Source organism: Sphaeramia orbicularis, chromosome 9 (assembly GCF_902148855.1).
Source record: "Sphaeramia orbicularis chromosome 9, fSphaOr1.1, whole genome shotgun sequence".
NCBI classification, from domain to species: domain Eukaryota; kingdom Metazoa; phylum Chordata; class Actinopteri; order Kurtiformes; family Apogonidae; genus Sphaeramia; species Sphaeramia orbicularis.
The window spans coordinates 47,435,626-47,463,217 of NC_043965.1; the positions used below are offsets into that span (position 1 = coordinate 47,435,626).

General features: G+C 37.7%; 1 protein-coding gene across 1 annotated transcript in view; it reads right to left on the minus strand.

Annotated features, from left to right (window-relative positions):
- The window catches only part of LOC115426238 (transmembrane protein 8B-like), a 93,539-nt gene that overhangs the window by 34,714 nt on the left and 31,233 nt on the right, over window positions 1-27,592 (minus strand). The window contains exons 2-7 of the mRNA XM_030144242.1: window positions 21,515-21,611; window positions 18,478-18,601; window positions 11,896-11,974; window positions 10,308-10,384; window positions 9,905-10,066; window positions 8,277-8,460 (exon numbers count right to left, since the gene is read on the minus strand). Coding sequence (XP_030000102.1) covers window positions 8,277-8,460; window positions 9,905-10,066; window positions 10,308-10,384; window positions 11,896-11,974; window positions 18,478-18,601; window positions 21,515-21,611 — 723 coding nt within the window. The remainder of the gene's footprint in view (window positions 1-8,276; window positions 8,461-9,904; window positions 10,067-10,307; window positions 10,385-11,895; window positions 11,975-18,477; window positions 18,602-21,514; window positions 21,612-27,592) is intronic.

A 27,592-nucleotide genomic window follows, 5' to 3' on the forward strand; every position in this document is an offset into this window, starting at 1 on the left:
GCCCATATCTGACCCAGACCACTTTCATATGTGGTCCTAATCCAATACATGTCTGATATTGCAATGCAAGTTCAATAAAAACTGACCAAAAACTGTTTTTATCACTTGAGAAATATCCCTAAAGCAGGGAGGATATTGTCAAAATCAGACCTTGAAATGATCATTCACACTTTCGTCTCGTATTGATTATTGCAATTCTGTGTTCACTTGTTTCAATAAGATGACGCAACAGACTTCAGATGGTACAGAATTCTGCCACTAGACTTTTGACAGATACACCCAAAGCAGCCCACATTATCCCCATTTTGTCAGCTCTTCATTGGCTTCCAGTCAAATTTTGTATTGATTTTAATGTTTTAGTCTTGACTTTCTGGGTGTTGCCCAGTATATTACTGACTTGTTGTGCCCTTCCTCCTCAGGGCGCATCCTTAGGTCTAGGGCAGGGGTCTGCAACCTATGGCTCCTGGGCCAAATGTGGCTCTTCAGCGTCTCTTTATGGCTCCTCTTGTCAAAAAAACATTGGAGCATTTTGAAATGAACTGACTGAACCATTACTTTCTAACATTGTTATAGGCCTAAATCAATTCTAACATTGTCCATCTGCAAAAATGTGCAGGCTATACACAGAAAAAAATAATTTTTTGACACCATAGAAACCAAAATGTATGTTACACTACATTTTTCTTGCCAAATCTAATACAAGATACTCAGTTTTGCATTTGTTAGTAGTTCGGCTGTTTAAAAGTCAGTCCATATACATGAAAGTTGAGCTTTTTATCAATTACACAATGTCATTTTGTTTGGAAATAGTGTAGATCATTAAAAAAAATTGTACAAATCTTGAGTGTTTTTTATTGTAGTTGTATAATTGTAAATGCACCAAACATTGAATTATGTAGTGGAAATGCAAAGTTAAATAGTTAAATAACAAACTAATCACAAATAGGCAACAGCCCCCTCATGGTAAAATGTAAATGAGTATCAATATTTTTTATGGCTCCGGTCACATTTTTTCCTTCTTTTTTGAGTCGAAAATGGCTCTTTAGATTGTAAAGCTTGCAGATCCCTGGTCTAGGGTGACCAGGTGTCCCACTTTATGCGGGACTGCACAGCATTAGGACCATTTTTTCCACGTCCCGCAAACTGAGACGGTGTCCTGCATTTCATTGGCTCTGGCTCTTTAAAGTGCAGGGCAGTCGTCTTTCTCCAAACATGACTTTCATTTCATAGCAGTGACAGTGCTATCACTATTGGCTGTGTCTGCTGTCAATCAACCAACATACATGTGGGGCCAGGAGTTCATCAACCTGTCACTGGCGTCCTCGCGGTTGGCTCTTTCATGTACGGTCATTATGTTCCAGATCTCATCTACGCATGTGCATTGTAATCTGTCAGAATCTGTCTCATCTATGCATGTGCAAAAAACGAACAGGCAGGAATATATTCATGCGAACAGTAGCGATAAGTGCACATTTATTGTATTCTTTCATATTATAACTTTAAATAACTGAAATATTTTGAAGCAAACAACCATACAGCCTATTATATAAGCATTCAGCGCAAGTTGGGGATGGGGCAGTTGTCAGTCAGGGGATTGTGAAAGCACGGGATTTGTGAAACAGGTCATTTAGCATTGATTTACAAATATTCCAGAACATCTAATATATACTGAACAATAAAAGAAACGCAAGTATGTTTCGGTATTGGTTTATATGGGAGTTTTATTATGAATATTGGTTTCATATGAGATATTTATATCCAGCTGTGAAATTGACAGTGGGTCTCTCTTGTTGTCCTTGTAGCACTGAGTTGACGGTCATGGAGATGGGCCAAGCGAATATGGCGATCCTGATTACGGGTGGTCACACGTGGTCTTGCGGATCTTGGTCTGTCCCGAGTGGTCCCTGTGTCACGGAATCGTGTCCTCAGCCTACTGATGGTGGACTCGTGCACTTGCAGACGTCTGGCAACGTTGCGAGCCGTTAAACCAGCATCAAGCATACCAACGGCGCGTTCTCTCAGATTATCGTTAAGGCGAGGCATCGTGGTAATGCAGTAACTTTTGAATCTTACCATTTCTTTTTATATCCCGGATAAAAAAGGGAATTGCCACTCCCATTTGTTGCTCCCACTACCATATCACTCAAAACGTACCGCACCTCCGATACTTTGTACACGTGCTCAACACCACTCGTGGTCGTGTTTGCCTGCAAACACACGCTCCAATGGTTACAACTCACTTATTGTAATGTGTATCTCAGTTGACAACTCAACAGGACAGCTGAACTCTTGCCTAAATTAATGACCAAAACTTGCGTTTCTTTTGTTGTTCAGTATACATGGCTTCCTTTAATAGAAGAACTATGTTTGTAATAAATAAATTTAAAGTTTCGTTTAGCCTAGTGGCTGAAAAAATACACAATTATTTGCAGATGGATTGTTGGCAAAAACTTGATTACTAAGCAAAGACTGTATTAAACCTTTCATGCATAGTGGTCACTACAGTGGACAGTTACTCTACAGCTTTACCTCTTGGTATATTCATGGGTTTTGTTGTTTTAGTTCCATATCACAACCACAGTGGACACTTATGCATCATCTCATAAACTGCAATTCATACCAATTATTAACTTTGCTGTTCTTGATTGGTTCTTGAGTGGAAATCAATTGTTAATATTTATTGTTTGCATATTATCTCCATGAAGTGAGTAATAACCAGTATTAGAATATGTTAAAATGTGGAGAAAACATCAGATTAGCTGCATATAAACAGGGTTTTAATTTCACTGTTTTCATATCACTTTATAATATTGGGTTTTTTAAATACATGTTTCTTTGCTTCAAGAACAAAAATTCATTGTGTAGCTGAGGGGGCATTTTTGTAACTCCATGAAAACAGGTTGACTTAAAAAAAAAAAAAAAAAATCCAATCACATTGTTTTTTTTTTCATGCCTAAAAAACACTCAGGAAAAAAAATCTTGATTAAGTTCTCATAATTCAGCATGAAAGGGTTAAAGCAAGCTATTCACTTATCCTTTCTGTAGAATATATGTGATTTCTGGCTTACTCTGAGTATATTTTAATGAACGTAAAGTAAATGACCTGTTTCACAAATCCTGTGCTGCAGAGTTACAGGTACTGATTGAATCGGGGAGAGTCCAGGGAATTCCCCTGACTGACAACTGCCCCGCCCCCTGACTTGCGCTGAATGCTTATATGACAGGCTGTATGGTTGTTTGCTTCAAAATATTTTAATTATTAAAAGTTATAATCAAGGTTATTATCGTTAACAAAAACTAACGAAATGATGAAAACTAGAATTGTAAAAACATTTTCGTTACTGAAATAAATAAAACTATAATTAAAAGAAAAAAAACATAACTAATCTACTTTACTGGAGTAATTATTTTTCAGCCGACTTTTTACTTCTACTCCTTACGTTTTCAATTATCAGTACTTTTTACTCCTTACATTTTAAAAATAGCCTCGTTACTTCCATTTCGTTTCAGCTTGTTTTAATTTCGGCTGATCATTGTTCAAATTTTTAAAAACATCTAGATTGAATCGCACCATCTGGATCAAGGTTATTATCATTAACGAAAACTAACAAAATGACGAAAGCTAGAATTGTGAAAACATTTTCGTTAGCGCAAATAAATACAAACCATAATTAAAAGAAAAAAAAATATAACTAACTGAAACTGCATTGTGTGCTTACAAACCTAACCAAAACGTATAAAATTCTGGATAAAATTCCCTTCGTTTTTGTCTTCGTCCAATGTCGGATTGATATGAAATCGATTTATTTCCCTCAAACAATTTTAGCTGTTGGCACATATGATATTTAACGGTCCGTCACTTCTTGTCACTTGTCACTTGTGATTTATTTGAATTCGGACAGAGAATAAGATAAAAGATATAAAGAAACTAAACTAAACTAAACTAAGCATTTAGAAAATAACGAAAAACTAATAAAAACTAGCAAAACTGCTCTGAAAACTAATTAAAAACTACTGAATTAGAGAACAAAAGTCAAAACTAAATAAAACTAAACTAAATGAAAAACCAAACCTATTATCACCTTGGTTATAATGTGATGAAGAATACAATGGATGGTGCACTTATCGCTACTGTGTCGCATGAATACATTCCTGGCCTGTTCGTTTCTTCCGCTTCGTACTAGCTGCCCATTCTGAGAATTTCTGACAGATACGCAGCGAACATGTGTAGATAAGACAGATTCTGACAGGACTACAATGCGCATTGCATAGATGAGTATCTGGAACATAACGACCGTATATGAAAGAGTCAACCGCTGTGGCGTCCTCCTGAGCTCCGGCCCTGACTTCATACACAAAAAAACAAAGGAAAAAGCCTCAACACTAGCATGCAAACATTGGTGGGAAATCATGGGAACTGTGGGCACAAAACAGAGAAGCTGCAGCTACAGTAAAAAGACATGAGTGAAGCGGTGGGGGATGATTCACAGAGGTACTCGTGAACTATGTCAAACTTATTTCTTTCTCCATCTCACCTGGAGGCGAGTACGACTTGAAGCGACACACTGTATGTATGTGATGTTTGGTTAGGATTTGATCCCTATTCCCTTTTACCTATTTATAAGTTTGGAGTTTGAACTGAGAGACAACAAACAAACCAATATGCTTTTGTTAAGTATGTGGATATTTATTTTTGACAAAATTCCACAGGATAGTATTTTTTCTTATTCTATTTTTTACCTGTGTTAGAACTGCAAAATATTTGACTGTTCTGTGTTTGGATGCACAAAGGTTTTTGGTCCGAGTAATTTAGTTGACTGGAAGTGGAAACAGCTGTTAAAATGTTGTCAGTTCTGCCTTTTGTTTTATTGCACATAAATTAGTTTACCTTTGAGGGTTGACAACATGTATTCAAATATATAAAAAGCTGATGTTCTAAAAGTATTTAAATACAGTATTTGAAACTTGAGATTTCTTTTTTGAGTTTTTACAAGTCGATTTTTTGTTGTGTTTTACAAGCAAAAAAGTTGTTGGAACCTGTGCAAAAAGAGCAAAAAATAATGCCCAGTGCAGAAATATGCATACTGTGTGCAACCAAAACAAATTGTTGTTATTCATATTTATAAGCTCGACAATAATTGTTTTAAAATCTAGACTTGTTCCAGCATTATGGTTAAGTGGCCCCATTGTTCCACACTGTAAAAACAATAACTAGTAATTGTTGATTTCATTCAAGTTTTCAAATTAAACTGACTTAGAAATAAACCTTTCCATTTACAAACTACAAAAACTTGTCTGCCCAGCAAATTTCTCTCATTGTTGTCCAAACTAAGATTTCTAAACAGCACAAACAACGATTATTGACTTCTGAGTACATTTTTTTGAGTCACGTTGGGACAACATTGGGAAACCTCATAGATGACTGACTGTGCGCATGCACACATGGTCTGAACAAGTCTGAACTAGACCAGGGGTCACCCAAAACCGGTCCTGGAGAGCCACTGTCCTGCATGTTTTAGATGGATCCCTCTTCCAACACACCTGATTCAAATGATAATCCTATCATCCAGCTGTGCAGAAGCCTGATAACAACTGTCAGGTGTCTTGATCTGATAAGGAGCTAATAATTATGATGTAAGATTTTTGTCACATATAATGATTATACAATGACAAATAGGACAATGACTAAGGTGAACAGTGACTGTTAGCAGGGGAAGGTACAGAAGGTGGGGGAGAATGGAGAGTTCATATTGGGCCGGGAGTTGTAGCCTGCCTACTGTCTGGTCAGTTGGACTGGGGGGGGGGGGGGGGGGGGGGTCATCGCGACAGTCTTACCCATTCCCCTCTGTCATGGTACAGGGTGACCCAAAAAACGGGAATTTTGAAGTGCGTATTGGCAGGCATGAGCAAGTGGCAGCACTGCGAGACAGTGACCTTGAGCATGTAAACACACCCCCATTTTAGTAACCATTGGCGGCTGTGCGAGAATTGTTCGGTAACCGTGTGATCTCAAGATTCGGTAACGTTCCCTGGCCCCCTAGATTGCCAGATTTGTCCGTTTGTGATTTTTTCTGCGGGGCTTATCTCAAGAGTAAAGTGTACACGACTCGACCAAGAACTCTGGATGAGTTAAAACAGAGAATTCAGGATGAAATTCCAGTATCCCAGCTGAGATGTTGCAGCGGTCAATGAGGAATCTCAACAACAGATTTCAAGAACGCATTCGTACAGGAGGACGCCATCTACAGGAAGTAATTTAAAAAAATGAAAATTCCATCATTGTTTCTTAAATGACATGGTTAAGGTTTCAATTACTATGAATAAAATATTTTTCTTCCATCACTGTTGGTTTTATTGAATTGTTAAAAAGTTCCCGTTTTTTTTGTGTCCAACCCATGTACCTACTTAGAACGTCATACAGCAATCAGGCCACACAGGGTGCCAAAGCGTCTTCCGCCAATGGGGTCAAAGGTCCCAACACCCAGATACCTGTTCCTGGAGCGACCCGTCTTCAAACACCCTGAGTCAGAGTGGCTTTGCTCAGACTACTGTGGAAATCCCAACTCCTCCCAAAGGTTTGGCTTCTCCTAAAAGCGGGGCTATTCAAATCCAGTCCTTGAGGGCTGGTATCCTGCATGTTTTAGATGTTTCCCTCTTTCAAGCACACCAGGAAGAGGGACACCTCTAAAACATGCAGGATACCAGCCCTCAAGGACTGGATTTGCTTACTTCTGTCCTAAAGGAAGGCCTACCTCTCATCTGTATAATGGTTGTTCCTTTGACAGATGAAAACAAGATTTTTTTGAATGGATAATGTAATGTTGTGAGTTGTTTTAACTTGAAACTTGATGTTTTTATGAAGCAGAAATGTTTTGTTTAACTAGCTACGTCAAGTGTTTTTGTACTGAAAATATAAATAAATACTTGTTTTAAACTCACAGTTTTAAGTTGTAACAAACAAGTGATTAACCCTTTCATGCACAGTGGTCACTCCAGTGGACAGTTTCTTCTCCAGCTGTTCTCTTATATATTCATGTGTTTGTTGTTTAGAGTTCCATATCAGCCAACACAGTGGGACACTTATGCACCATCCCATAATAATACACTGACATTCAGACCATTACTGTAACTGGTACTGTTCTAGATAACCTGATCTGCACTAACATGTTTGAGTGGAAATCAATCGTTATCTCTTAGAAAAAAAAAAAATATTGTTGCATATTATCTCCATGAAAAGAGTAATAACTAGCATTAGAATATGTTAAAATGTGAGAAAATCATCAGATTTTATTTATTCATTGTTTTCATATCACTTTCTGATATTGGGTTTTTAACACGTTTCTTTACTTCAAAAATTAAAGGCATGGACATTTTTGTAACTCCATGAAAAAAAAAAAAAAAAAAAAAAAAAAAAACTTGATCACATTGTTTTTTCATGCCTATGGAGGAATAAAAACACTCAAGAAAAAATCTTAACTAAGGTTTTCATAATTAATGCCATGAAAGGGTTAATAGTTGAATCCACCTTTCATAACTTCGAAAAGAAAGTTGGGACAATGAGAACATTGTAGTGAAGTCAACTTTGAGAAAACTCAAAAATCTCTTGCATCACGTTGCCTTGATATTTTATGTTTTCTCAACTTTTTCTTTTTGACAGTGCACACAAACACACTCCTTGTCCCACATGTGGCTCATAAGCCCCTGGTCACCCTATTAGGTCTTAAGGCCACAGCCTCCTGAACGTCTCAAAGACTTGTTTTAAAACTTGGGTAGACCTGTGCTTTCAGGCTGTAGCCCCCCCCCCAGACTCTGGAATGACCTGCCCTGTCCCTCCGTGTGGTCAACTCTGTGGACTCTTTTAAAAAGCAGCTCAAGACGTTTTTAATCTAGGAAAGCTTTTGGTTGATGGATTTATCCTTTTTATTTATTGTATGAAATTATTCTTATTTGTTTTATTGCACCCATTTTATATACAGCACATTGTGATTTTTATCTGTGAAAAGCACTTTATAAATACATTTTTACTTACTTACTAAAAATATGAATTTGAATATTGTTATGATGAACAGAAATATTTCCCATTATTTTTCTACTTATTACAAAGTGTTACCAAACTAAGTAGCTTGGTTTAGAATTAAAGCACGCGGCAATTGGTATTGTCATCATAACATTTCTTCTGTTAATACAAGTGATTTATAGATACGTGTACATGCAAATGATATGTGCTACTGCTATAACTCCAACATATTTTTTGGTTTGTGTGAAAGTGACTTCACGGTGGAAGAAGAACATGGTGAAGATGTAGGACGGAGGCCTCCAGCATGGTAGTGGCTTCGGATAGCGATGGCGACCGGTGGAACAAACATCAGGTTACTGAGACAGAGCAGAAGAGTGGAGAGGAGCTGGAAACTGTAGGAGTAGGCCTCGGAGTTGTCTGTGCATCCCCAACCGTATCCCAGCCTAACACACACACACACCACACACACACACACACGAAACAGTTTGTTCAAAAGCTCATCCCTGAAAAACTCCTGAAATGAACCCATAAAGACCCAAACATCCACCTTTAACCTAAACCATCTACTGAACTGAACTGTTTAATTACCTGTTGATTCCACTAATCCTATGAATCCATGTCATTAATTGGGTAAAATACAGTTATTCCATCTTTTCATGGTCATCAGATATGACCCATTTGGATGTTCAGAGGCTCCGTAGTTACCATGGAAACACTGTGAACTTCTACAACATTGATTCACCAGTAAAACCCATGGAGTCAGATCAATGACAGTGGATGGACACACTGGGTTTATGTTCAGTTAATGAGATTATTTTGGTTAAAAAAAAAAAAAAAAAAAAAAAAAATCAATTTTGACTGAAAAAGACACCTTTCCTCTTTTTTTTTTTGGTTGAGGTTTAATGAACATCTACATAATCAGAAATTAAATATAGGAAATACCAGATTTTAAACTGAAAAATGCAAAATGCAGAGGATAATAAATGGTGATAAATCACTTAGGAAAGACAAAAGACATCATTTGGAAGTTGTGACAAAAATAGTTGTTGGTCTTAAAGGGTTAATTAAATATTTTCTGCTGGACAAGATGAATGTCTCATCAGTATTTTCTTGTAAACATAAATTTCTCTGTGGAAAACAATCAAAACCATCTTTGTGTTAGTCTGTTTGTAGAGCCTCCCAGCGTGAAGCCCCCTGTATCAACACTCGTTTTGGATCCCTATCAAGTGCTGGACTGGATGAGACAGGGTTGAATTAAATATTGCTGAGCAGAGGGTTTGCAGACGGAGGGTTTGCAGCAAGGTTCTAATAGTTTTGTATTTTCATCTAGTTTAGTTGATTTAGTTTTGACTTTTTTTTCTCTAATTCAGTTACTTTTAATTAGTTTTTAGAGCAGGTTTGCTAGTTTTTTATTAGTTTTCGTTATTTTGTAAATGCTTAGTTTTTAGTTTAGTTGTAGTTAGTTGTAGTTTAGTCGTCTCTTTTCTCTTCTTCTCTGTCGTTGTATTCAAATAAATCCCAGATCAGGACTCTGCTGCTTTCTCCCTACTTTAGTCTCCATGTTTCCAGGTAGAGTGGGGACCAGAAGACGACTGGAAACCACAACTGAACACAAGTGACTGACCGTTAAGTGTCGTATGGTGCTAGCTAAAATTGCTCGATGAAAATAAATCGATTTTGTATCAATCCGCATTGACAAAGACGAAAACAAAGGGAAATTTATCCATAATTTTTATATGTTTTAGTTAGTTTTATAAACACACATACAGTTTCGTCAGTTAGTCGTTTTTTTTTCTTTTAATTAGAGTTTTATTTATTTACGCTAACGAAAATGTTTTTTACAATCTAGTTTCTCGTCATTTCGTTAGTTTTCATTAACAATATAACCTGGGTTTGTAGATGGAGGGTTTGCAGACGGAAGATTTGCAGATGGAGGGTTTGTAGACGGAGGGTTTGTGGTGTGAGACAGGCCAAGGGCGAGTGCTGAATGCAAGGAAGCAGTCACACATACGAGGTACGACAATGAGTTGAACTGAAGAGAAACCAGCTCTGATAAAGAGGGAAGATCAAAGACAGGGATTAAGAAAGCCTCAGAGGACACGCTTTGTTTGGTTTCCTAAGCTCATCTTTTATTGAAAAGCTGCTCGTAATTAAGACCGTATTTATTGTCTTATCAAAACGGCTTATATACCAGAAGATTAATACCAGGCCACTCTATGACTCATTGGACGCTAATCTTTAATCGCTGAATTGTCAGCTGGATGCTTGAAAATGACCTGTGCCTTCTCACCTTGCGCTCTCCATTTTCTTGTCACACTGTATGATGTATTTCACAATAACTGGAAGCATCTTCGCAGCAGCGATGACCTGATTTTCACACAGAAACTTTTATCTTATCTTGTATACAAAAAAGCCTCAGAATATACAGAATCACTGGCACTTATTAATTCATTGCAATGCGTTTTGATAATTAATTAAATATTGATTAATGACTACTTATTACAAACACTGATGAGAATCAACCCTATTTACACAAAACAGCTTTCCCAAAACACGTGTTTGGTTATACATCAGCATAATAGCTGATTTTATATTAATACAATTAAGGTTCAATATGTATGACTTGCACATGCTTATGATGGGCTCTATTTTTTGTCGGGAATCAGGTTTTTGTGTAACATAAGCTAGCTTCATGTTGTTATGCTAACAGTAGCTCATGTCGTACACTGTTACAATTGTAGAGGAGCAGAAACGAAAAAGAAAAATGAAAAATGAAAAGTGAGAGAAAATCTATTTACAGGAAGAAATGATCTGAATAATCCAATGTACAGGCTATTTTTATGGATGTGGACAACTGGGAAAATGCTTTTAAAAACAGACTTGTGGACAGCACATAGCAAGAAGGTTCATGGTGTGATTTTCAGGCAGAAATGTGGCATAAATAAAATTGTTGTAAACTCTGGTTTCAGTCCAATCATGTATAAATTATGTAGTGTATATTTTCTCTGTGCGAATACAACTCATAAAGTTACAAATTTCAGAACTGACAAATAGGGATCGCACTTTTATGGATGCATTTTCTTTACAAATATTACATTCATTACAAATATGAATCTGACATCTGTGAAATTACTGCTCAAAATGACATCATGAGGTCACTACGTTATGCATCGAGTGGAAGATATAATCGATGCTACAGTCTGCTCTGTGTGAACCTCATCATACTCTTTGACTTCATGTTAACAATCAAAGTATATATAAAAGTTTTATTCATGTTATTCTTTCATTCATCCCGTGCAATACATCATTTTGAGAATAATAATCACATGTAATGTGTATTCATCTGTGAGTATTAATCCCCCTGTGCAGTATAATTATTTTGTAAATATTTAGCCATCCTGTGCAATACATTTTTTATATTCTCAATTTTTATCCTTTTTTATCTTCATATTTTGTTTACACAGAAAAAGGAGAAGGTGTTGTACATTCAGTATGATGACAATAAAGGGCATTCTATTCTATTCTATTCTATTCTATCTAGACATGTAAATTCATATTATGTCATGTCAATGCAATGAAATGTCAAAAGGCAACTTTCAGTGCTAGTATTGAAGTGTAAGTGTACTGAAAAAAACTGAATGTAATTATATATTTCTGTGAATATGAATATTGTTGGATATAATGCAAGTATGTGAGTGGACTAAAAGCTATTTTTAATGCAGAGCTGCTACGTGTTACAGCTTTAAAAAAAAAAAGGACTTAACATTCCTTTCAGAATGAAAAATATGTGATTGTGATGCGAGGTATATTTTACCTGCTTTGCATTCACATCAGCGTACAGGTAGTTGTTAGTGCGCAGAAGCTTGCACTGCCCATTATGTCCCACAGTCATTGATGCATGGAGTCAGGTATGAGCGCATATACACCTCCGCTGTGACGTTGGTACATGCTTCAAATCTGGGAAAAAGGAAGCAGAATATACAGTAAGAAGGAGCAGAGAGCATCAGCGCTACAGGACTGGGCTGTTAAATGTTAAACGTAGGCTCCTTTTTTAGCAGCCAGAGCATAAATCTGTAAATATTTAAGATCTGAAAGATGCTCAGCTGACATATACTGCACTGAAGCTTGACCTTCTGTACCACACACAAACACTTGGCCACTTTTATTTCCACTGTGTCTACTGTCAAATTTCAAGATAGAAATACTGTTTTCACCCTTAAAGACCCAAACAAACTTTAACCAGAACCACCTACTGATCTAAACTGTTTATACCGTTGATCCACTAATCCTATCAATACATGTCATAATTGGTGTAAAATACAGTTTTTAATCTTTTCATGGTCATCAGATATGACCCATTTGGACGTTCAGAGGCTCTGTATTAACATGGAAACACAGTCATCTGCTACAACATTGATTCACCAGTAAAACCCATGGAGTTGGATCAGTGACAGTGGATGGACACACTGGGTTTATGTTCAGTTAATGAGATTATTTTGTTGAAAAAAATCATGGTTTCTTCTTTCTCTTTTTTCAGGCAGTGCAGTGGATAGCAACTGTCGCCTCACAGCAAGAAGGTCCTGGGTTCGATTCCAAGCGGGCCCTTTCTGTGTTTCTCCTTGTGTTTGCGTGGGTTCTCTCTGGCCCCTCCAACATCCAAACACATGCACTGATAGGTTAATTGGTGTGTGAATGTGTCAGTGATTGGTTGTTCGTCTCTATATGTGGACCCTGTGATGAACTGGAGACAGTTCAGGGTGAGCCACGCCTTCACCCATAGGCAGCTGGGATAGGCTCCGCCCCTGCGGACCCCCATCGAGGATAAAGCGATTTTTTTTATCTACTAACGTTTGAATTTACACTGAGCTTTAATGAACTCTATATAATCAGTGAATTAATATATGAAAATACCAGATTTTCACCTGAAAAATGCAAAATGCAGAGAATATTATTAGAATAAATGGTGATAAATCACTGGGAAAGACAAAAAAAATTTCTAATGTGTGACAAAAATAGTTGTTGGTCTTTAAAGGGCTGGAGACTTTCATGACCAATTTTTCATCAGATCTGTAAAACCTCAGTCATAGCCTCAGTATCACGAATCTGTAAGTCTTTCTGTGATTACTCACCTGAATCTCTTGCATTACGGTGAACAACTTTGAAGTGCCATCCACCAGAAACGTCCATGTGTTTACAAACAAGCCGGGAGGTCACTCGGGCATCTTCGGAATTTTGTCGCAATGTGTATTGTGGAAGCGAAGGCTCATGCAGCCACCTGACAGCGGCAGGTGGAACCGACACAATTGGAAATGACAGGAACTCCCTTCCTTCTATGCATATTCCTCCAGCCATTTCCACATGTTTGTTTCCATTCCATATAATACCGTATGGTCGCGCTGCCGCTGCTGCTGTCAGGGGGCTGCGCGAACCTCTGTTTCCCATAATGCACGTCGCAACCAAAATTCCGAAGATGCCCGAGTGACGTCCACACAGCAAAAATTGGAGAGTTGAAATTTCAGGGTTTAAACATTTGAGAGTCAATTTTCACTCTCAAAGTGTAGTTTTAACTCACTGTGAGTTAAATGTCCCTCAGAGTTGGATTAATGGTAAGAGTTAGTCTAGCTGTGGAATTAACTCAGGAGAAGTGTTGTTTTGCGTCCTCTCCAGTGTTAATTTGCTGGCCCCCTGCATTTCCAAAACCAGGTGAACCTGTACAATTTCTATCAGACTGTCACTGTCAGAGAGAAAAAGAGGAAAATACATTTTCTAAAAAAAAATGCATCAGCTTCCTTTGAATCATCCTGTTCACACTGAATTTTAAGTCATTTTTAATGGATAATTTTTTATGATTAAAATTAACACTAATTTTCAGAGTGAAAATTAAGTAGAATGAGTGTTATTTTGTTACTTTCATGGTGTTAATTTAACTCTGTTGAGTTAAAGGAGAAACTCTGACAGTGTAAATAATTAAATCCATATGGGTTCATTTAACCCAGGTGAGATTATGAAGGCGGCTGTGGCTCAGTTGGTAGAGCGAGTCGTCCAATGACCAAAGGATCGCAGTTTGAATCCTGGGTCCAACTACCACATGTCGAAGTCGCTGCTGGTGGGTGTGTGTGTGTGGTGTGTGTGTGTGTGTGTGTGGTGTGTGTGTGTGTTGTGTGTGTGTGTGTGTGTTGTGTGTGTGTGTGTGTAACTGAAAGTGCTTTGGGCACCATGAAGGTGTAGAAAAATGTGCTATATAAGTTCAGTCCATTTACAATTTTTTTACCTCTTGTGAGTGTTGGCAGTTAAATCAGTCAGTGTTAAGTTACTCAGGTTTCTGAGTTAAAAAAGCAACTCTGGCATAGTGTTAAATAATTAACTCCAGTGAAAATGTTAATTTAACTCTGTAAAGTGTGGACCTATATAAACTCTGAAAAAGAGTTAAAATCAACTCTGTGGGAGTTGATTCAACTCTCCAGTTTTTGCTGCTGCAGGGTTGGTTTGTAAACACACGGTTTGTTTATGGTGGATGGCACTTCGAAATTGTTCACCATAAGCAAGAGATTCAGGTGAGCTAATGACAGAAAGACTTACAGATCGTGATACTGAGGATATGACTGAGGTTGACAGATTGATGAAAATTGCTCACAAACGTCTCCAGCATCTTTAAGGGTTAATTAAATGTTTTCTGCTGGACAAGATAAAGTCTCATCAGTATTTCTTGTAAACATACATTTCTCCTGTGAAAACATCAAAACCATCTTTGTGTTAGTGTGTTTGTAGAAGCCTCCTGGTGTGAAGTCCCCCTGCATCGACACTTGTTTTGGATCCCCGTGAAGAGGTGGACTGGATGAGACAGTGTTGAATTAAATATTGTGAGCAGAGGGTTTGCAGACGGAGGGTTTGCATCGTGTGTGTGTGTGCGCGTGTGTGCGTGTGTGTGCGTGTGTGTACATTTGTAGAGCCTCCTAGAAATATGGGATAATACCTGATTTTCACTTGGAAAGACAAAAAAAATGATTTGGAAGTTATGAGAAAAATAGTTGTGGGTTTTTAAGGGTTAAGTATCTGCGGTGTGATCATGCAATCTCCAACTCTATAATGCAATTCATGAAACTCATTTTATCACAAATATGCCTGTGTTTTACAGAACAACAAGGAGCTTTACTCTGATAGTTTAACCTTCATTATCTTCATTATCATTAGGTGGGAAACGCTGTCTGTCTCCTGATGATTATGCCTGATATTTCCAGTCTAACACTGCCACTTTAGCTTTAGTATGCGCTACTCTCACCCACAAACTGCAAAGTAAACAACTGACCTACATATAATCTGTTTATCTCGACAGTATATGGGATAAAAGAACAAACATGTATGTTTGGTGTTTGCGGTTTCTAATTGCTGGGTCTGACCATCCATCACAGAGAATGAAACTGCAGGCGGTTAACAAATGTGTGTCCTGCGCCTCTGCCTCTTAATTGACACAGATGCTCATTTTTTTATTTTAAGTTACATTCATCCAACTTAATTGTAGCTTTAAAGAGTACTGTCATTCCCAATACCTCCCCTTTTCTCACTAAACAGACCTGATTAATTTAGCATGTGTGAATGTGTGTGCACTCCCACAGATAGGAATGTGAATGTTTCCCATATTCCATACCTCAGCAGGTGCTCTCATGTGAGGATGAGCTCGTGTCTCACCCCATCGTTATTATCTGTTATTCAGATTCAATTGAAACTCCCCAGCGTCAGAGACAAAATCTGCTTAATTTCATTCTGTTCACATTTTGTGCCATTACAGGGTTCGGATCCCTAAACAGCTCAATGCATGAATAGCTGCTGCCTAAGAACTCAGAAAAAGCATTATGTTGGACAACTTAATGAAAACATTTTCACTACTGCAAAAACCTGCCCTTATTGCATTCATCACTGATTTAATTTGTTATTATGCTTTGAAGAATAGCAGAGATTTGAATCCCTTTTCCAGTCAACAATGAGGGAAAAGGACAAAAACCATGTTGTCTTGTAGTTACAGTGAGATGCCATTACAGGGTCAGAGGTGGAAAGACTTGGATTGGATATTGGCTTTAATATCAGAAAATTTCCAGCTGTACAGTTTATTTAATATTGGTGCAAAGAAACAGAGTCCCTATCCAGTAAGACTCGAAGACCAACGTTAAATTTAAATGTAAGAATTCATGAGAAAGAGATAAAAGATTCTGTGAAAAAAAATCACAGAAAACAAAAAAAACATCTATGTTGAAACAGAAATACACTGAACGGAGGAAAAAAAAAAGTACATATTGTGGTCTAAATCCTAGGTTTTTACAGAGGTTTCTGTTTGAATTTCCATTCCAAAAGCTAACAACAGGGAAATGAGTGAACAGCTGAGACTGTAACACTGCATACTGTGTCATATGCTGGTGTGCACCAGGGCCACATTCATGAAGCCCATTCCAGATTAATCTGGTGGGCGACAGATGGGAGAGGACGCAGCTCAATGAAGACTGTCTTCATTAGACCAATGAATTATTAATTTGGTAAACACTCTCATGCTTGTATAAAAATGAGTGTTTTAAGAAATATTGAATGTCCTGTTTTACATTTGTTCTGCTGTAATTGAAAGCTGCAGGATTTTGGGATGAAGCCAAAGAAAGGATTTTACAGTATGAGGACTGGTTATACAACTGGGCTCAATTAATTTCTGCTTGCAGGTAAAGTTTTGGATGTTTCTGGATGTTAAATTCTCCAAATTACACAGTCTTCATGACTATTTAACCTTTGAATATCCACTCTTCCTCATGTGAACTGTAAGCCAAGCCAAAGGCCAGGGCCGATAACAGAGGACATGTAAGGTCCACAGCATGCACTGGACGGCGTTGGAAAGGGAACATTATCCTGTACTTGTGTTTATAGATTTATGAGGTAACAGTGGTAATAAATGTGATATGATTTTATCATAAGTTTGGATCCCAACTAGCCAGCAGTTAATGAGCAAAACAGATTTTCTAGTATCTGTATATGTATATGTATATGTACATGTATATGTGAATGTGTATGATATGTGTATGATAGTGCATGTATATGTGTAGGTATATGTGCGTGTGCAGGTATATGTGTATGTGTATGTAATATGTGCATGTGCATGTATATGTAATGTGTATGTATAGGTGCATGGTATATGTGCCTGTATATGTGTATGTGCATGTATATGTGTATGTGCGTGTGAATGTACCAGTATATGTGCATGTATATGTGTATGTATACGTGCGTGTGCATGTATATGTATATGTGTATCTATATGTGCATGTATATGTGTATGTATATGTATATGTGCATGTATATGTGTATGTATATGTGCATGTATGTGTGTATGTATATGTGTATGTATATGTGCGTGTGCATGTATATGTGTATGTGCATGTATATGTGTATGCATACATGTGTGTGCATGTGTATGTATATGTATATGTGCATGTATATGTATATGTGTATGTATATGTGAATGTGTATGTATATGTATATGTGTATGTATCTGTGCATGTGTATGTATATGTGTATGTACAGTATATGTGTATGTATATGTGCATGTGTATGTATATGTGTGTGTATATATGTGTATGAACATGTATATGCGTATGTAAATGTGCATGTATATGTGTATGTATATGTGTGTGTGTGTGTGTGTGTGTGTAAATGTGTGTGTATAATATGTATGTATATGTGTATATGTGTATGTATGAGTATATATATGTGTGTATAATGTGTATGTATATGTGAATGTATATATATGTGCATGTACATGAATGTGCATGTATATGTATATGTGTATGTATATGTGTGTGTGTGTATATATGTGTGTGTATAATGTGTATGTGTATGTATATGTGTGTATAACGTGTATGTATATATGTGTGTATAACGTGTATGTATATATGTGTGTATAATGTGTATGTATATATGTGTGTATAATGTGTATGTATATATATATATATATATATATATAATATATATTATATATATATATATATATATATATATATGTATGTGTATGTCTATGATGTTTTGTGTGCAGTATTAGTCTGCAGTGTTTATCAGTCTTCATGTCTGTCTCTCTAATCTCAGATCCCTCAGACATGCCTTCCACATGCCTCTTCTTTTCAGTATCAAATATCACTGTGGTCCATTTTTCTCCTTTCGTGTCTGTTATTGTTTAATTTGTGCTCGTTAGCAGCAGTCACTGACCCGGCCTCGGTAAACAGACCTACTGATGGTCCTGCTAATTATGGATAAAGGGGATCAGAGAACTTTGTAACTCACCAAAAAATCTGAGCCACAGAGCTGAAGATGACACCTAACATCTTCTGTTTAGGAAAACAGCTCTTTATTTCAACAACTGGACACAAAAACTAGGAACTTCTGAAGCAAATAGATGTCTGTTGTCAGATTGTACAGCGTACGTAGAATGAACTCACCCGTGTTCGTTGGCGCAGAGGGAGCGCAGACTGAGGTACCATGTGCCTGTCTGAGGGTACGGAATCCTCAGTTTGGTGATATTGGAGGAAGCATTGACAGAGAGGAAGAAACCGGCCACAGACTCTGCAACGACGCAAAACAAAGACATGTTAAAGCAGGGGTTTGTTTCTCTAATGACCCACTGCCAGAGGTGAAAAAACTATTCCCATTCATTCCTCAGGCACAAGTATAGATACTAGGTTTAAACAGACTTGTACTCAACTCAAGCTGTTTACTCCAGTAAGAGTGTAAAAGTACTGGCTTCAAAACTACTTAAAGCAGGGGTGTCAAAGTCATTTTAGTTCAGGGGCCACACACAGCCTAATATATATAAAGTGGGCCGGACCAGTAAAATTATATATATATTATAAATATATAAATATATATATATATATATATATATATATATATATATATATATATATATATATATATATATATATATATGTATGTATATAATGGGATGAGAACATTTGAGTGAAAAAAGTAAAATTCCGTAATGAAAATGTTTAAATCTACGAACTGCACTTGAACATAACATGAACAAATATGAACAACCTGAAAATCCTTTGGTAAAATAAGTGCAATGTTAACAATATTATGCCTTAGTTTATCATTTATGCACGTGAATCACAACGTACAGATCACAGTTTATCTACAAATGCAAAAAAACATTTAATAACAGGCAGAATATTTTTTCAATTCCATATACGTCTATTAAGACATTTCAGGTTATTCTCATTTTTTGTAAAAGGCTAGTCTGTAAATGTAAACATTTCTGTGAAATGTAACTTTTTTTTTTTTACACTAAAACAAAGAGAAAAAGTAGCAGTTTTCATTATATGTGGGTTATTATGATAGTATTTTACTGGTCTGATCCACTTTAGATTGAATTGACCTAAAATGATTCAAACATCTTTGATCGTTAATATTTTCAGTGTGATTTTTGGATTTCAAAAATTCATCTCAGATTGAAGCCTTTGGCGGCCTGGATTTGGCCCCTGTGACCTAAAGTATAAAACTAAATGTGAGGAGGAAAAAATGCCATGAGGACAAAAGCTTAGGAGGTGCCCCAGGGGCCTGTAGTGCACTACCCCACCTCCTAAAACACATGTACCTAAAGGCCATAATGACTATAATGTTATATTAAAACAGTGGTTCCCAACCTTTTTTGGTTCGTGACCCCATTTTAAAAATCACAAATTTCTGGCGACCCCAGACATTCAAAACAGACTTTTTAAAAAAAAATTTGCTGATTGTTGTTGCACATAAACGATAATTTTAGACACATTTAGTCTATATAATGTATATTATTATGGACGGAGGCGGTAAAGCCAGGTGTAGATTACTGCATAAAGTCAGAATTGGATTTTCCTTGGTCAGATATGTACAGTCAGTCCAGCTTGGATTTACAAGGCTGACAATTAATACTGAACAAACAAGAACTCAAACTATGAATTATGAAAGAGCTGCAGCATCTGAAAACTGACCACAATGAACATTTGACAGATGACAGAACCACAGTGCTGCAGTTTCAGACTCACAGTTTGTCATGTCTGTTATGTATCGTGATTGTCTCTCTCAACTCACCGTATATTTTTTATTAGTAAATTTTTATTTTCATTTTTTATCAATTACTAGAAATTTCAGGTGACCCCATTTGAATTCCAGGTGACCCCAAGTGGGGTACCGACCCCAAGGTTGAAAAACACTGTATTAAAATGTTAATGTAGAAACATTTGGGATGCACTAGTCTACCTGTTTCAGCTGCATAAATAAACACTGAAAATGAACACATTTTAGAACAATGCAAATGTATTAAAGAACCGTATATGTGTTCTACTGAGCATTAACATGTGTTTGATGGAGCTGAAGATATGAGGACTAGTTGAATATAAGTATTGAAATGGTGTAAAAAGTCAGGTGTGATGGATCATGTACAAACCAACAGGGTGTCAGAGTGGTATATGTTTATACTTCTACAATGAAATTCACTCTATCCGGATCAAGGTTCGAATAGTTTTGGATTTTTCATTATAGGTTAGTTTTATGTAGTTTTGACTTTTTTTTTTTTCTCTAATTCAGTTAGTTTTAATTCGTTTTAGAGCAGGTTTGCTAGTTTTTATTAGTTTTCATTTTTTTCTAAATTCTTAGTTTTTTGTTTAGTTTTAGTTTCTTTAAATATTTTCTCTTCTTCTCTGTCGTCGTATTCAAATAAATCCCAGACAGGACTCTGCTGCTTTCTCCCAACTTTAGTCTCCATGTTTCCAGGTAGAGTGGGGACCAGAAGACGACTGGAAACCACAAGTGACGGACCGTTAAATATCATATGGTGCCAGCAGCGAAAATTGCTTGAGGAAATAAATCGATTTTATATCAATCCGACGTTGACAAAGACGAAAACTAAGGGAATTTTATCCATCATTTTTATATGTTTTAGTTAGTTTTGTAAACACACAATACAGTTTCAGTTAGTTCTAATTTTTTTTCGTTTAATTATAGTTTGTATTTATTTACGAAAATGTTTTTACAATTCTAGTTTTCGTCATTTTGTTAGTTTTCGTTAACGATAATAACCTTGATCCGGATGGTGCGATTCATCTGGATATTTTTTAAAATTTGAATAATGATCAGCCGAAATTAAAACAAGCTGAAATGAAATGGGAGTAACCAGGCTATTTTTAAAATGTAAGGAGTAAAAAGTACAGATAATTGAAAAAGTAAGGAGTAGAAGTAAAAAGTCGGCTGAAAAATAATTACTCCAGTAAAGTAGATACCCCAAATTTTTACTTAAGTAAGGTAAGTATTTGTACTTTGTTACTTGGCACTTCTGCCCACTGCACCATAAAACAATGAGCTGTTGGAACCAAAAAAAACAACAAAAACACTCTGACACCTACAGAAAATCCTGTGTTACTTTTGTATTTTACTGGTCATGTCATTTATATTTGGCGGTTGGAAATGGCAGCTATTTTGTCAACAGAAAGTGTGTCGTACCTGATTCACATTTCAGTGATGAGTTTCCCCTCAGGAACAGAGGCATCCCGTGGTTCAGGCAGCCCAGCACCGTCACATTCATTCCTTTCAGCGTCGACTGCAACAGAAACACCATCGAAAGGCGCCCAGATGTCATTCATCCATCCTCCATCAACCATCTGCCTGTGTCATGCTGCTGAGCTAACACTGCTCATCATTACCTCAGGCCTCATTTCCTCTCAGCTGTGAGATGGTAAACTTTAAAACTAACAAATCAACTGAAACTGCTTCTCCCTGTCTGCCTGAGGACAGTCAGTGAAGACGTTGTCACTTTATCTCCTTAAGGAACCATTATAAATTAACATTTTCATGCCTCAGAAAGAATCTGGGAGAATTATTCAAGCTTTAGGAGCCACGTTGGCTTCAACAAACGGGCTCATTCTGAAGAGAGATGAAAGGCAGAGCACTGTAATCCAATCTACTATCAGTACCAGAACATCAGAGTAATCAACAGAACACAATAAGGCTTTGGTTTGAGTTGAGAAGCATCACATGGAGCTCAGGAGTACGACATGATGCTCTATATTTTTCAGAAATATTTGTGTTATTATATTATATGTTTTATTCAAGTCATTTGGCAGAAAAGAATAAGACTGTTGTACATTTATTCACATAATCCAAGTCACAACCTCCAGAACTGAAACATGAGGCCAACGTGAGACAAACTGACAAACTGTACAGACCTCAACATGTGCATATGGATCTGGTTCTAGAGGTGAGTCCTGGTAGACCCCCATGTTAACCCTTTCATGCATACTGGTCACTACAGTGGACAGCTATCCTACATCTGTTCTCTTGTATATTCATAGGTTTTGTTGTTTTAGTTCAATATGAGCCAACACAGTGGACGCTTATGCACCATCCCATACACTGACATTCAGACCATTACTATAACTTTGCTTTACTTGATAAACCTGATCTGCAGTGACATGTTTGAGTGTGAATCAATTGCTAATAAAAATTGGGAATATGATCAAATGTGAGAAAACATCAGATTAGCTGCATTAAAACTGTTTTGATTTTACAGTTTTCACACAGTATATCACTTTCTGATATTGCATTCCTTCCTTCAGAAATTTGACACGTGGTGTCCAGCGGAGTGGACATTTTTGGAACTCCACAAAAAATTATGAAGGTAGATTTGTTTCTATATTGCTTTAACCAAAAAAAAATATTTTCATTAAAAAAAAAAAAAAAATCAATTTAAAAAAAATTATCTTCAATCAAAGAAAAAAAAGTGTTCAAATGCAATTTTTTGGGTCGTAAATTTTTTTTTTTTTTTTTTTCATTCAAAAACGTTTTTTTTTTATTGATCTTTTTTTTTTTTTTTTTTTTTTTTAGTTAAAGCAATAAAGAAACAAATCTACCTTCATAGAAAAACAGGTTATTAAAGAATTCAATTGCATTGTTTTTTCATGCCTAAAGAGGAATAAAAACATTCAGGAAGAAAATCTCAACTAACGTTTTCATAATTCATGCATGAAAGGGTTAAACCAACAGACCAGCACAAATAATCCTCTTTACAGTCTGAGACAAATACAGTTTTAGGGCCTGATTTATTTAAGGTTTGACTTTCACTTGACTGTGCACAAAAAAACACACTGAAGCTTATCTACTAACAGGTAGTGATGTAGTTCTGGAGACCAAGACCAATTTTTTCGTGGTCTCGATCTTGTCACGGACTCAACTCATTTGGTCTCGGTCTTGTCCTGGTCTCGAGTCTCTTTAGTCTCGGTCTTGTCCTGGTCTCGACTCTCTTTGGTCTCGGCCTTGTCCTGGTCTCGAGTCTCTTTAGTCTCGGTCTTGTCCTGGTCTCGACTCTCTTTGGTCTCGGCCTTGTCCTGGTCTCGACTGTCTTTGGTCTCGGCCTTGTCCTGGTCTCGACTCTCTTTGGTCTCGGTCTTGTCTTGGTCTCGACTCTCTTTGGTCTCGGCCTTGTCCTGGTCTCGACTCTCTTTGGTCTCGGTCTTGTCCTGGCCTCGACTCTCTTTGGTCTCGGACTTGTCCTGGTCTCGACTGTCTTTGGTCTCGGTCTTGTCCTGGTCTCGACTCTCTTTGGTCTCGGTCTTGTCCTGGCCTCGACTCTCTTTGGTCTTGGTCTTGTCCTGGTCTCGACTGTCTTTGGTCTCGGTCTTGTCCTGGTCTCGACTCTCTTTGGTCTCGGTCTTGTCCTGGTCTCGACTCTCTTTGGTCTCGGTCTTGTCCTGGTCTCGACTGTCTTGGGTCGACTGTCTTGGGTCTCGGTCTTGTCCTGGTCTCGACTGTCTTGGGTCTTGGTCTTGTTCTGGTCTCACTGTCTTTGGTCTCGGTCTTGTCCTGGTCTTGACTGTCTTGGGTCTCGGTCTTGTCCTGGCCTCGACTCTCTTTGGTCTCGGTCTTGTCCTGGCCTCGACTCTCTTTGGTCTCGGTCTTGTCTTGGTCTCGACTCTCTTTGGTCTCGGCCTTGTCCTGGTCTCGACTCTCTTTGGTCTCGGTCTTGTCCTGGCCTCGACTCTCTTTGGTCTCGGACTTGTCCTGGTCTCGACTGTCTTTGGTCTCGGTCTTGTCCTGGTCTCGACTCTCTTTGGTCTCGGTCTTGTCCTGGCCTCGACTCTCTTTGGTCTTGGTCTTGTCCTGGTCTCGACTGTCTTTGGTCTCGGTCTTGTCCTGGTCTCGACTCTCTTTGGTCTCGGTCTTGTCCTGGTCTCGACTCTCTTTGGTCTCGGTCTTGTCCTGGTCTCGACTGTCTTGGGTCGACTGTCTTGGGTCTCGGTCTTGTCCTGGTCTCGACTGTCTTGGGTCTTGGTCTTGTCCTGGTCTCAACTGTCTTTGGTCTCGGTCTTGTCCTGGTCTTGACTGTCTTGGGTCTCGGTCTTGTCCTGGCCTCGACTCTCTTTGGTCTTGGTCTTGTCCTGGTCTCGACTGTCTTTGGTCTCGGTCTTGTCCTGGTCTCGACTCTCTTTGGTCTTGGTCTTGTCCTGGTCTCGACTGTCTTGGGTCTCGGTCTTGTCCTGGCCTCGACTCTCTTTGGTCTCGGTCTTGTCCTGGCCTCGACTCTCTTTGGTCTTGGTCTTGTCCTGGTCTCGACTGTCTTTGGTCTTGGTCTTGTCCTGGCCTCGACTCTCTTTGGTCTTGGTCTTGTCCTGGTCTCGACTGTCTTTGGTCTTGGTCTTGTCCTGGTCTCGACTGTCTTTGGTCTCGGTCTTGTCCTGGCCTCGACTCTCTTTGGTCTTGGTCTTGTCCTGGTCTCGACTGTCTTTGGTCTTGGTCTTGTCCTGGCCTCGACTCTCTTTGGTCTCGGTCTTGTCCTGGCCTCGACTCTCTTTGGTCTTGGTCTTGTCCTGGTCTCGACTGTCTTTGGTCTCGGTCTTGTCCTGGTCTCGGCTTTCTTTGGTCTCCATCTTGTCTTGGTCTTGGGCATAGCGGTCTCGATGGGATTTGTACAACAACCGCATCATCACAGAATAGTATCTTATTATTTATTCCACACCCACTTCAAATGCAACCAATCAGATGCATCTATTTTAAAACATGTTTCATTGTATAAATTTTCTCAACAGACAATGCCAGCCCTCCACAGTCCACTAGTGATGTAGTTCCTGAAAATGGTCTTGAGAACCTCTGCCTTAGCACAAAATAAGCCTGATGTACATGCAGGGAGTTGGCACAGTTGTTGATAAATGCAATGAGTCAACAAACTCTTTTCCAGGTGCTGAGATTTCAGGCTCCCTAAACTCACCATCTGGTCCAGACTCTCTGGGTACTAAGACTCAATCACACCCACTGGCAGTTCAGCTCCTCCCTCCTATTCCTCAGTTTATCACAGCTCTGCCCTGAAGTTTGAAAACAGAAGTTTGAGTATCAAACTGGAAAAGCCCTTAAACTAAGGGCACTGAGGAGGACACGATGGTCTGCCCAGACTCTCCGTCCTGTAATGGATCCTGCACAAATGAGTCTGAACCTGGAAGTGAGTTTGTGTTTTGACCGTCATCTCAAAGTCAATGGGTGTTTGATGAGATACCTGAAGGTCTGTCGTTAACAGACGCTTAAGAGGGTTACACATTTCATTCTATGACATTAAATATGGAGGTGGTTTTTTTGTGAATTTTGACTCTTTTACATGTTGTAACCAGTGGATGAGTGAGTCTACAGAGGACATTCAACATGAAAACTCATTTACAGCCCTGTCGTGTTGCGCTCTTACATTGTAAGACCGGATAAGTTGAGTTTACTTAAAAAAATTGAGTAAACCGGTTACCTTAAAAAATGTAAGTAATGAGTAATGAAAACTTGAGTGTATTAAACTTAAATGCTTGATTTGAATGGAATTGCTATTTTCAGTACAACACACTAAATGCCAAGTTAATTTAACTCAAAATTTGTTGCAATGTCAATTGCTTCAGATAATCACTAACTTAATATCATCAGTGCATTGGACTCATTCCCAGTTGATTTAAATTAAAAATTTTTGCAATATAAATTGCTTTATGAAATTATTCAACTTAATATATTGTAGCGTGGATGGAAGTTTAACAGGAAGATAGCACAGTGTAATTTACCAGTAAAGGAAGTGCTATTATTTTGGCACGGCATAAAGATTTTTAATAAACAAGATCTATTATAGATGAACAGTAAATCCATTGTTCTTCCTATGGCTCTCACTCATGGTGCAGCTCTACAAAAATACAAAAACAAATACAAAAGGCCAAATTAACACTAACACCACAACCCCACTGAACCCCTGCACAGAAAAATAACACATTTTCAACAACATGCCCAATACCCACAATGCAATGCGGAGATAAAAAGGTGTGGTCATGACTAAAACTTAGTGATTTAAATCCATTCAACTTAAACTGTTTTGTACTTTCGACTATGTCTACAAATTAGTAGAATATACTTAACATTTTATAGTAGTGGAATAAAACTTAAATCATTTAAGTACATTGTAATTAATGCATTTTAGTAAATACAAAGTCCGGGCTTACAGTGTACAAACTGTTCACTGGATCAAACTAAAACGTTGGCATTTCATTGGTAGTGATGTTGAAGTCACACATTCATTTTACTGATGGCACTGAAACAAAAACCATTCAAGTGATTTTGCATTTGTGAAGCTTATTTTGCTGAATAACAGACTAAGATATCCAAGGATCCTGATTTTTCTTTTTTATGACCACACAAGATTTTCTGTAATAATCCAACAGCCAACTGAAAATCCTACTGACTCTTGCTTAAGGGAACTGAGGCAATTCTCTCTTCCAGTTTGTCTTTTAAAATACAGAACATCATCCCCTCATCCTACGGCTCTTATTCTCATAACAATAGATGCAACAATACAAAACAGATACAAAACAATAATGAAAAATAACATAATTAGGAAACGACCGATGTGGATTTTTTAGGGCTGATACCGTTCTTTTTTTTTTTTTTTTCTTTTCATTAGTCCTAGCCGATGACTGATACGGGCTGCCAATTTTCTTTCGCCGATATTTGGAGCTGAAACTGCTTTTGCTCGCTCAACAATGATAACATTTATTTAACTTAAAATAATATTTAACAAATAGTAAAACAAGGTAGAACGGTGAATTAGAACAAGTAATGTTACATGCAGTAGTGTTTAACAGTTTAATCTTTGTTGAACTTTATCAAATATACATTCAAATAAAAACAAAGAGTTCAGTGCTCTTAATTCTTAGAGTGATTTCATTGAAAATAAATATTTAAGCATAAATTTTAAAAAAATACAGTGTTCCACACAGTAGCAACAAGCAAGCAACACAATATAATGCACACTGTACTCTACTTAATTTTAACAGTAACCAACTCTTTCCCACTCAGTCATTTAATGCTTAGGCCTAAGTTTCAGTGCACTTATCGTACATAATCTCTTGTAGCGCGCATTTTTCTCGATAAGGAATTCCTATTAAATAACATGAATAACAAGAATAAGGTGAAAGTAGCTGCTGCAGTCTGCGTTTTGAACACCACCGATGAGTGAACATCTGCTGTTCTCTCATCGTCACAGCAGCGATGAGAGGGCGACATACAGAGAGAAGC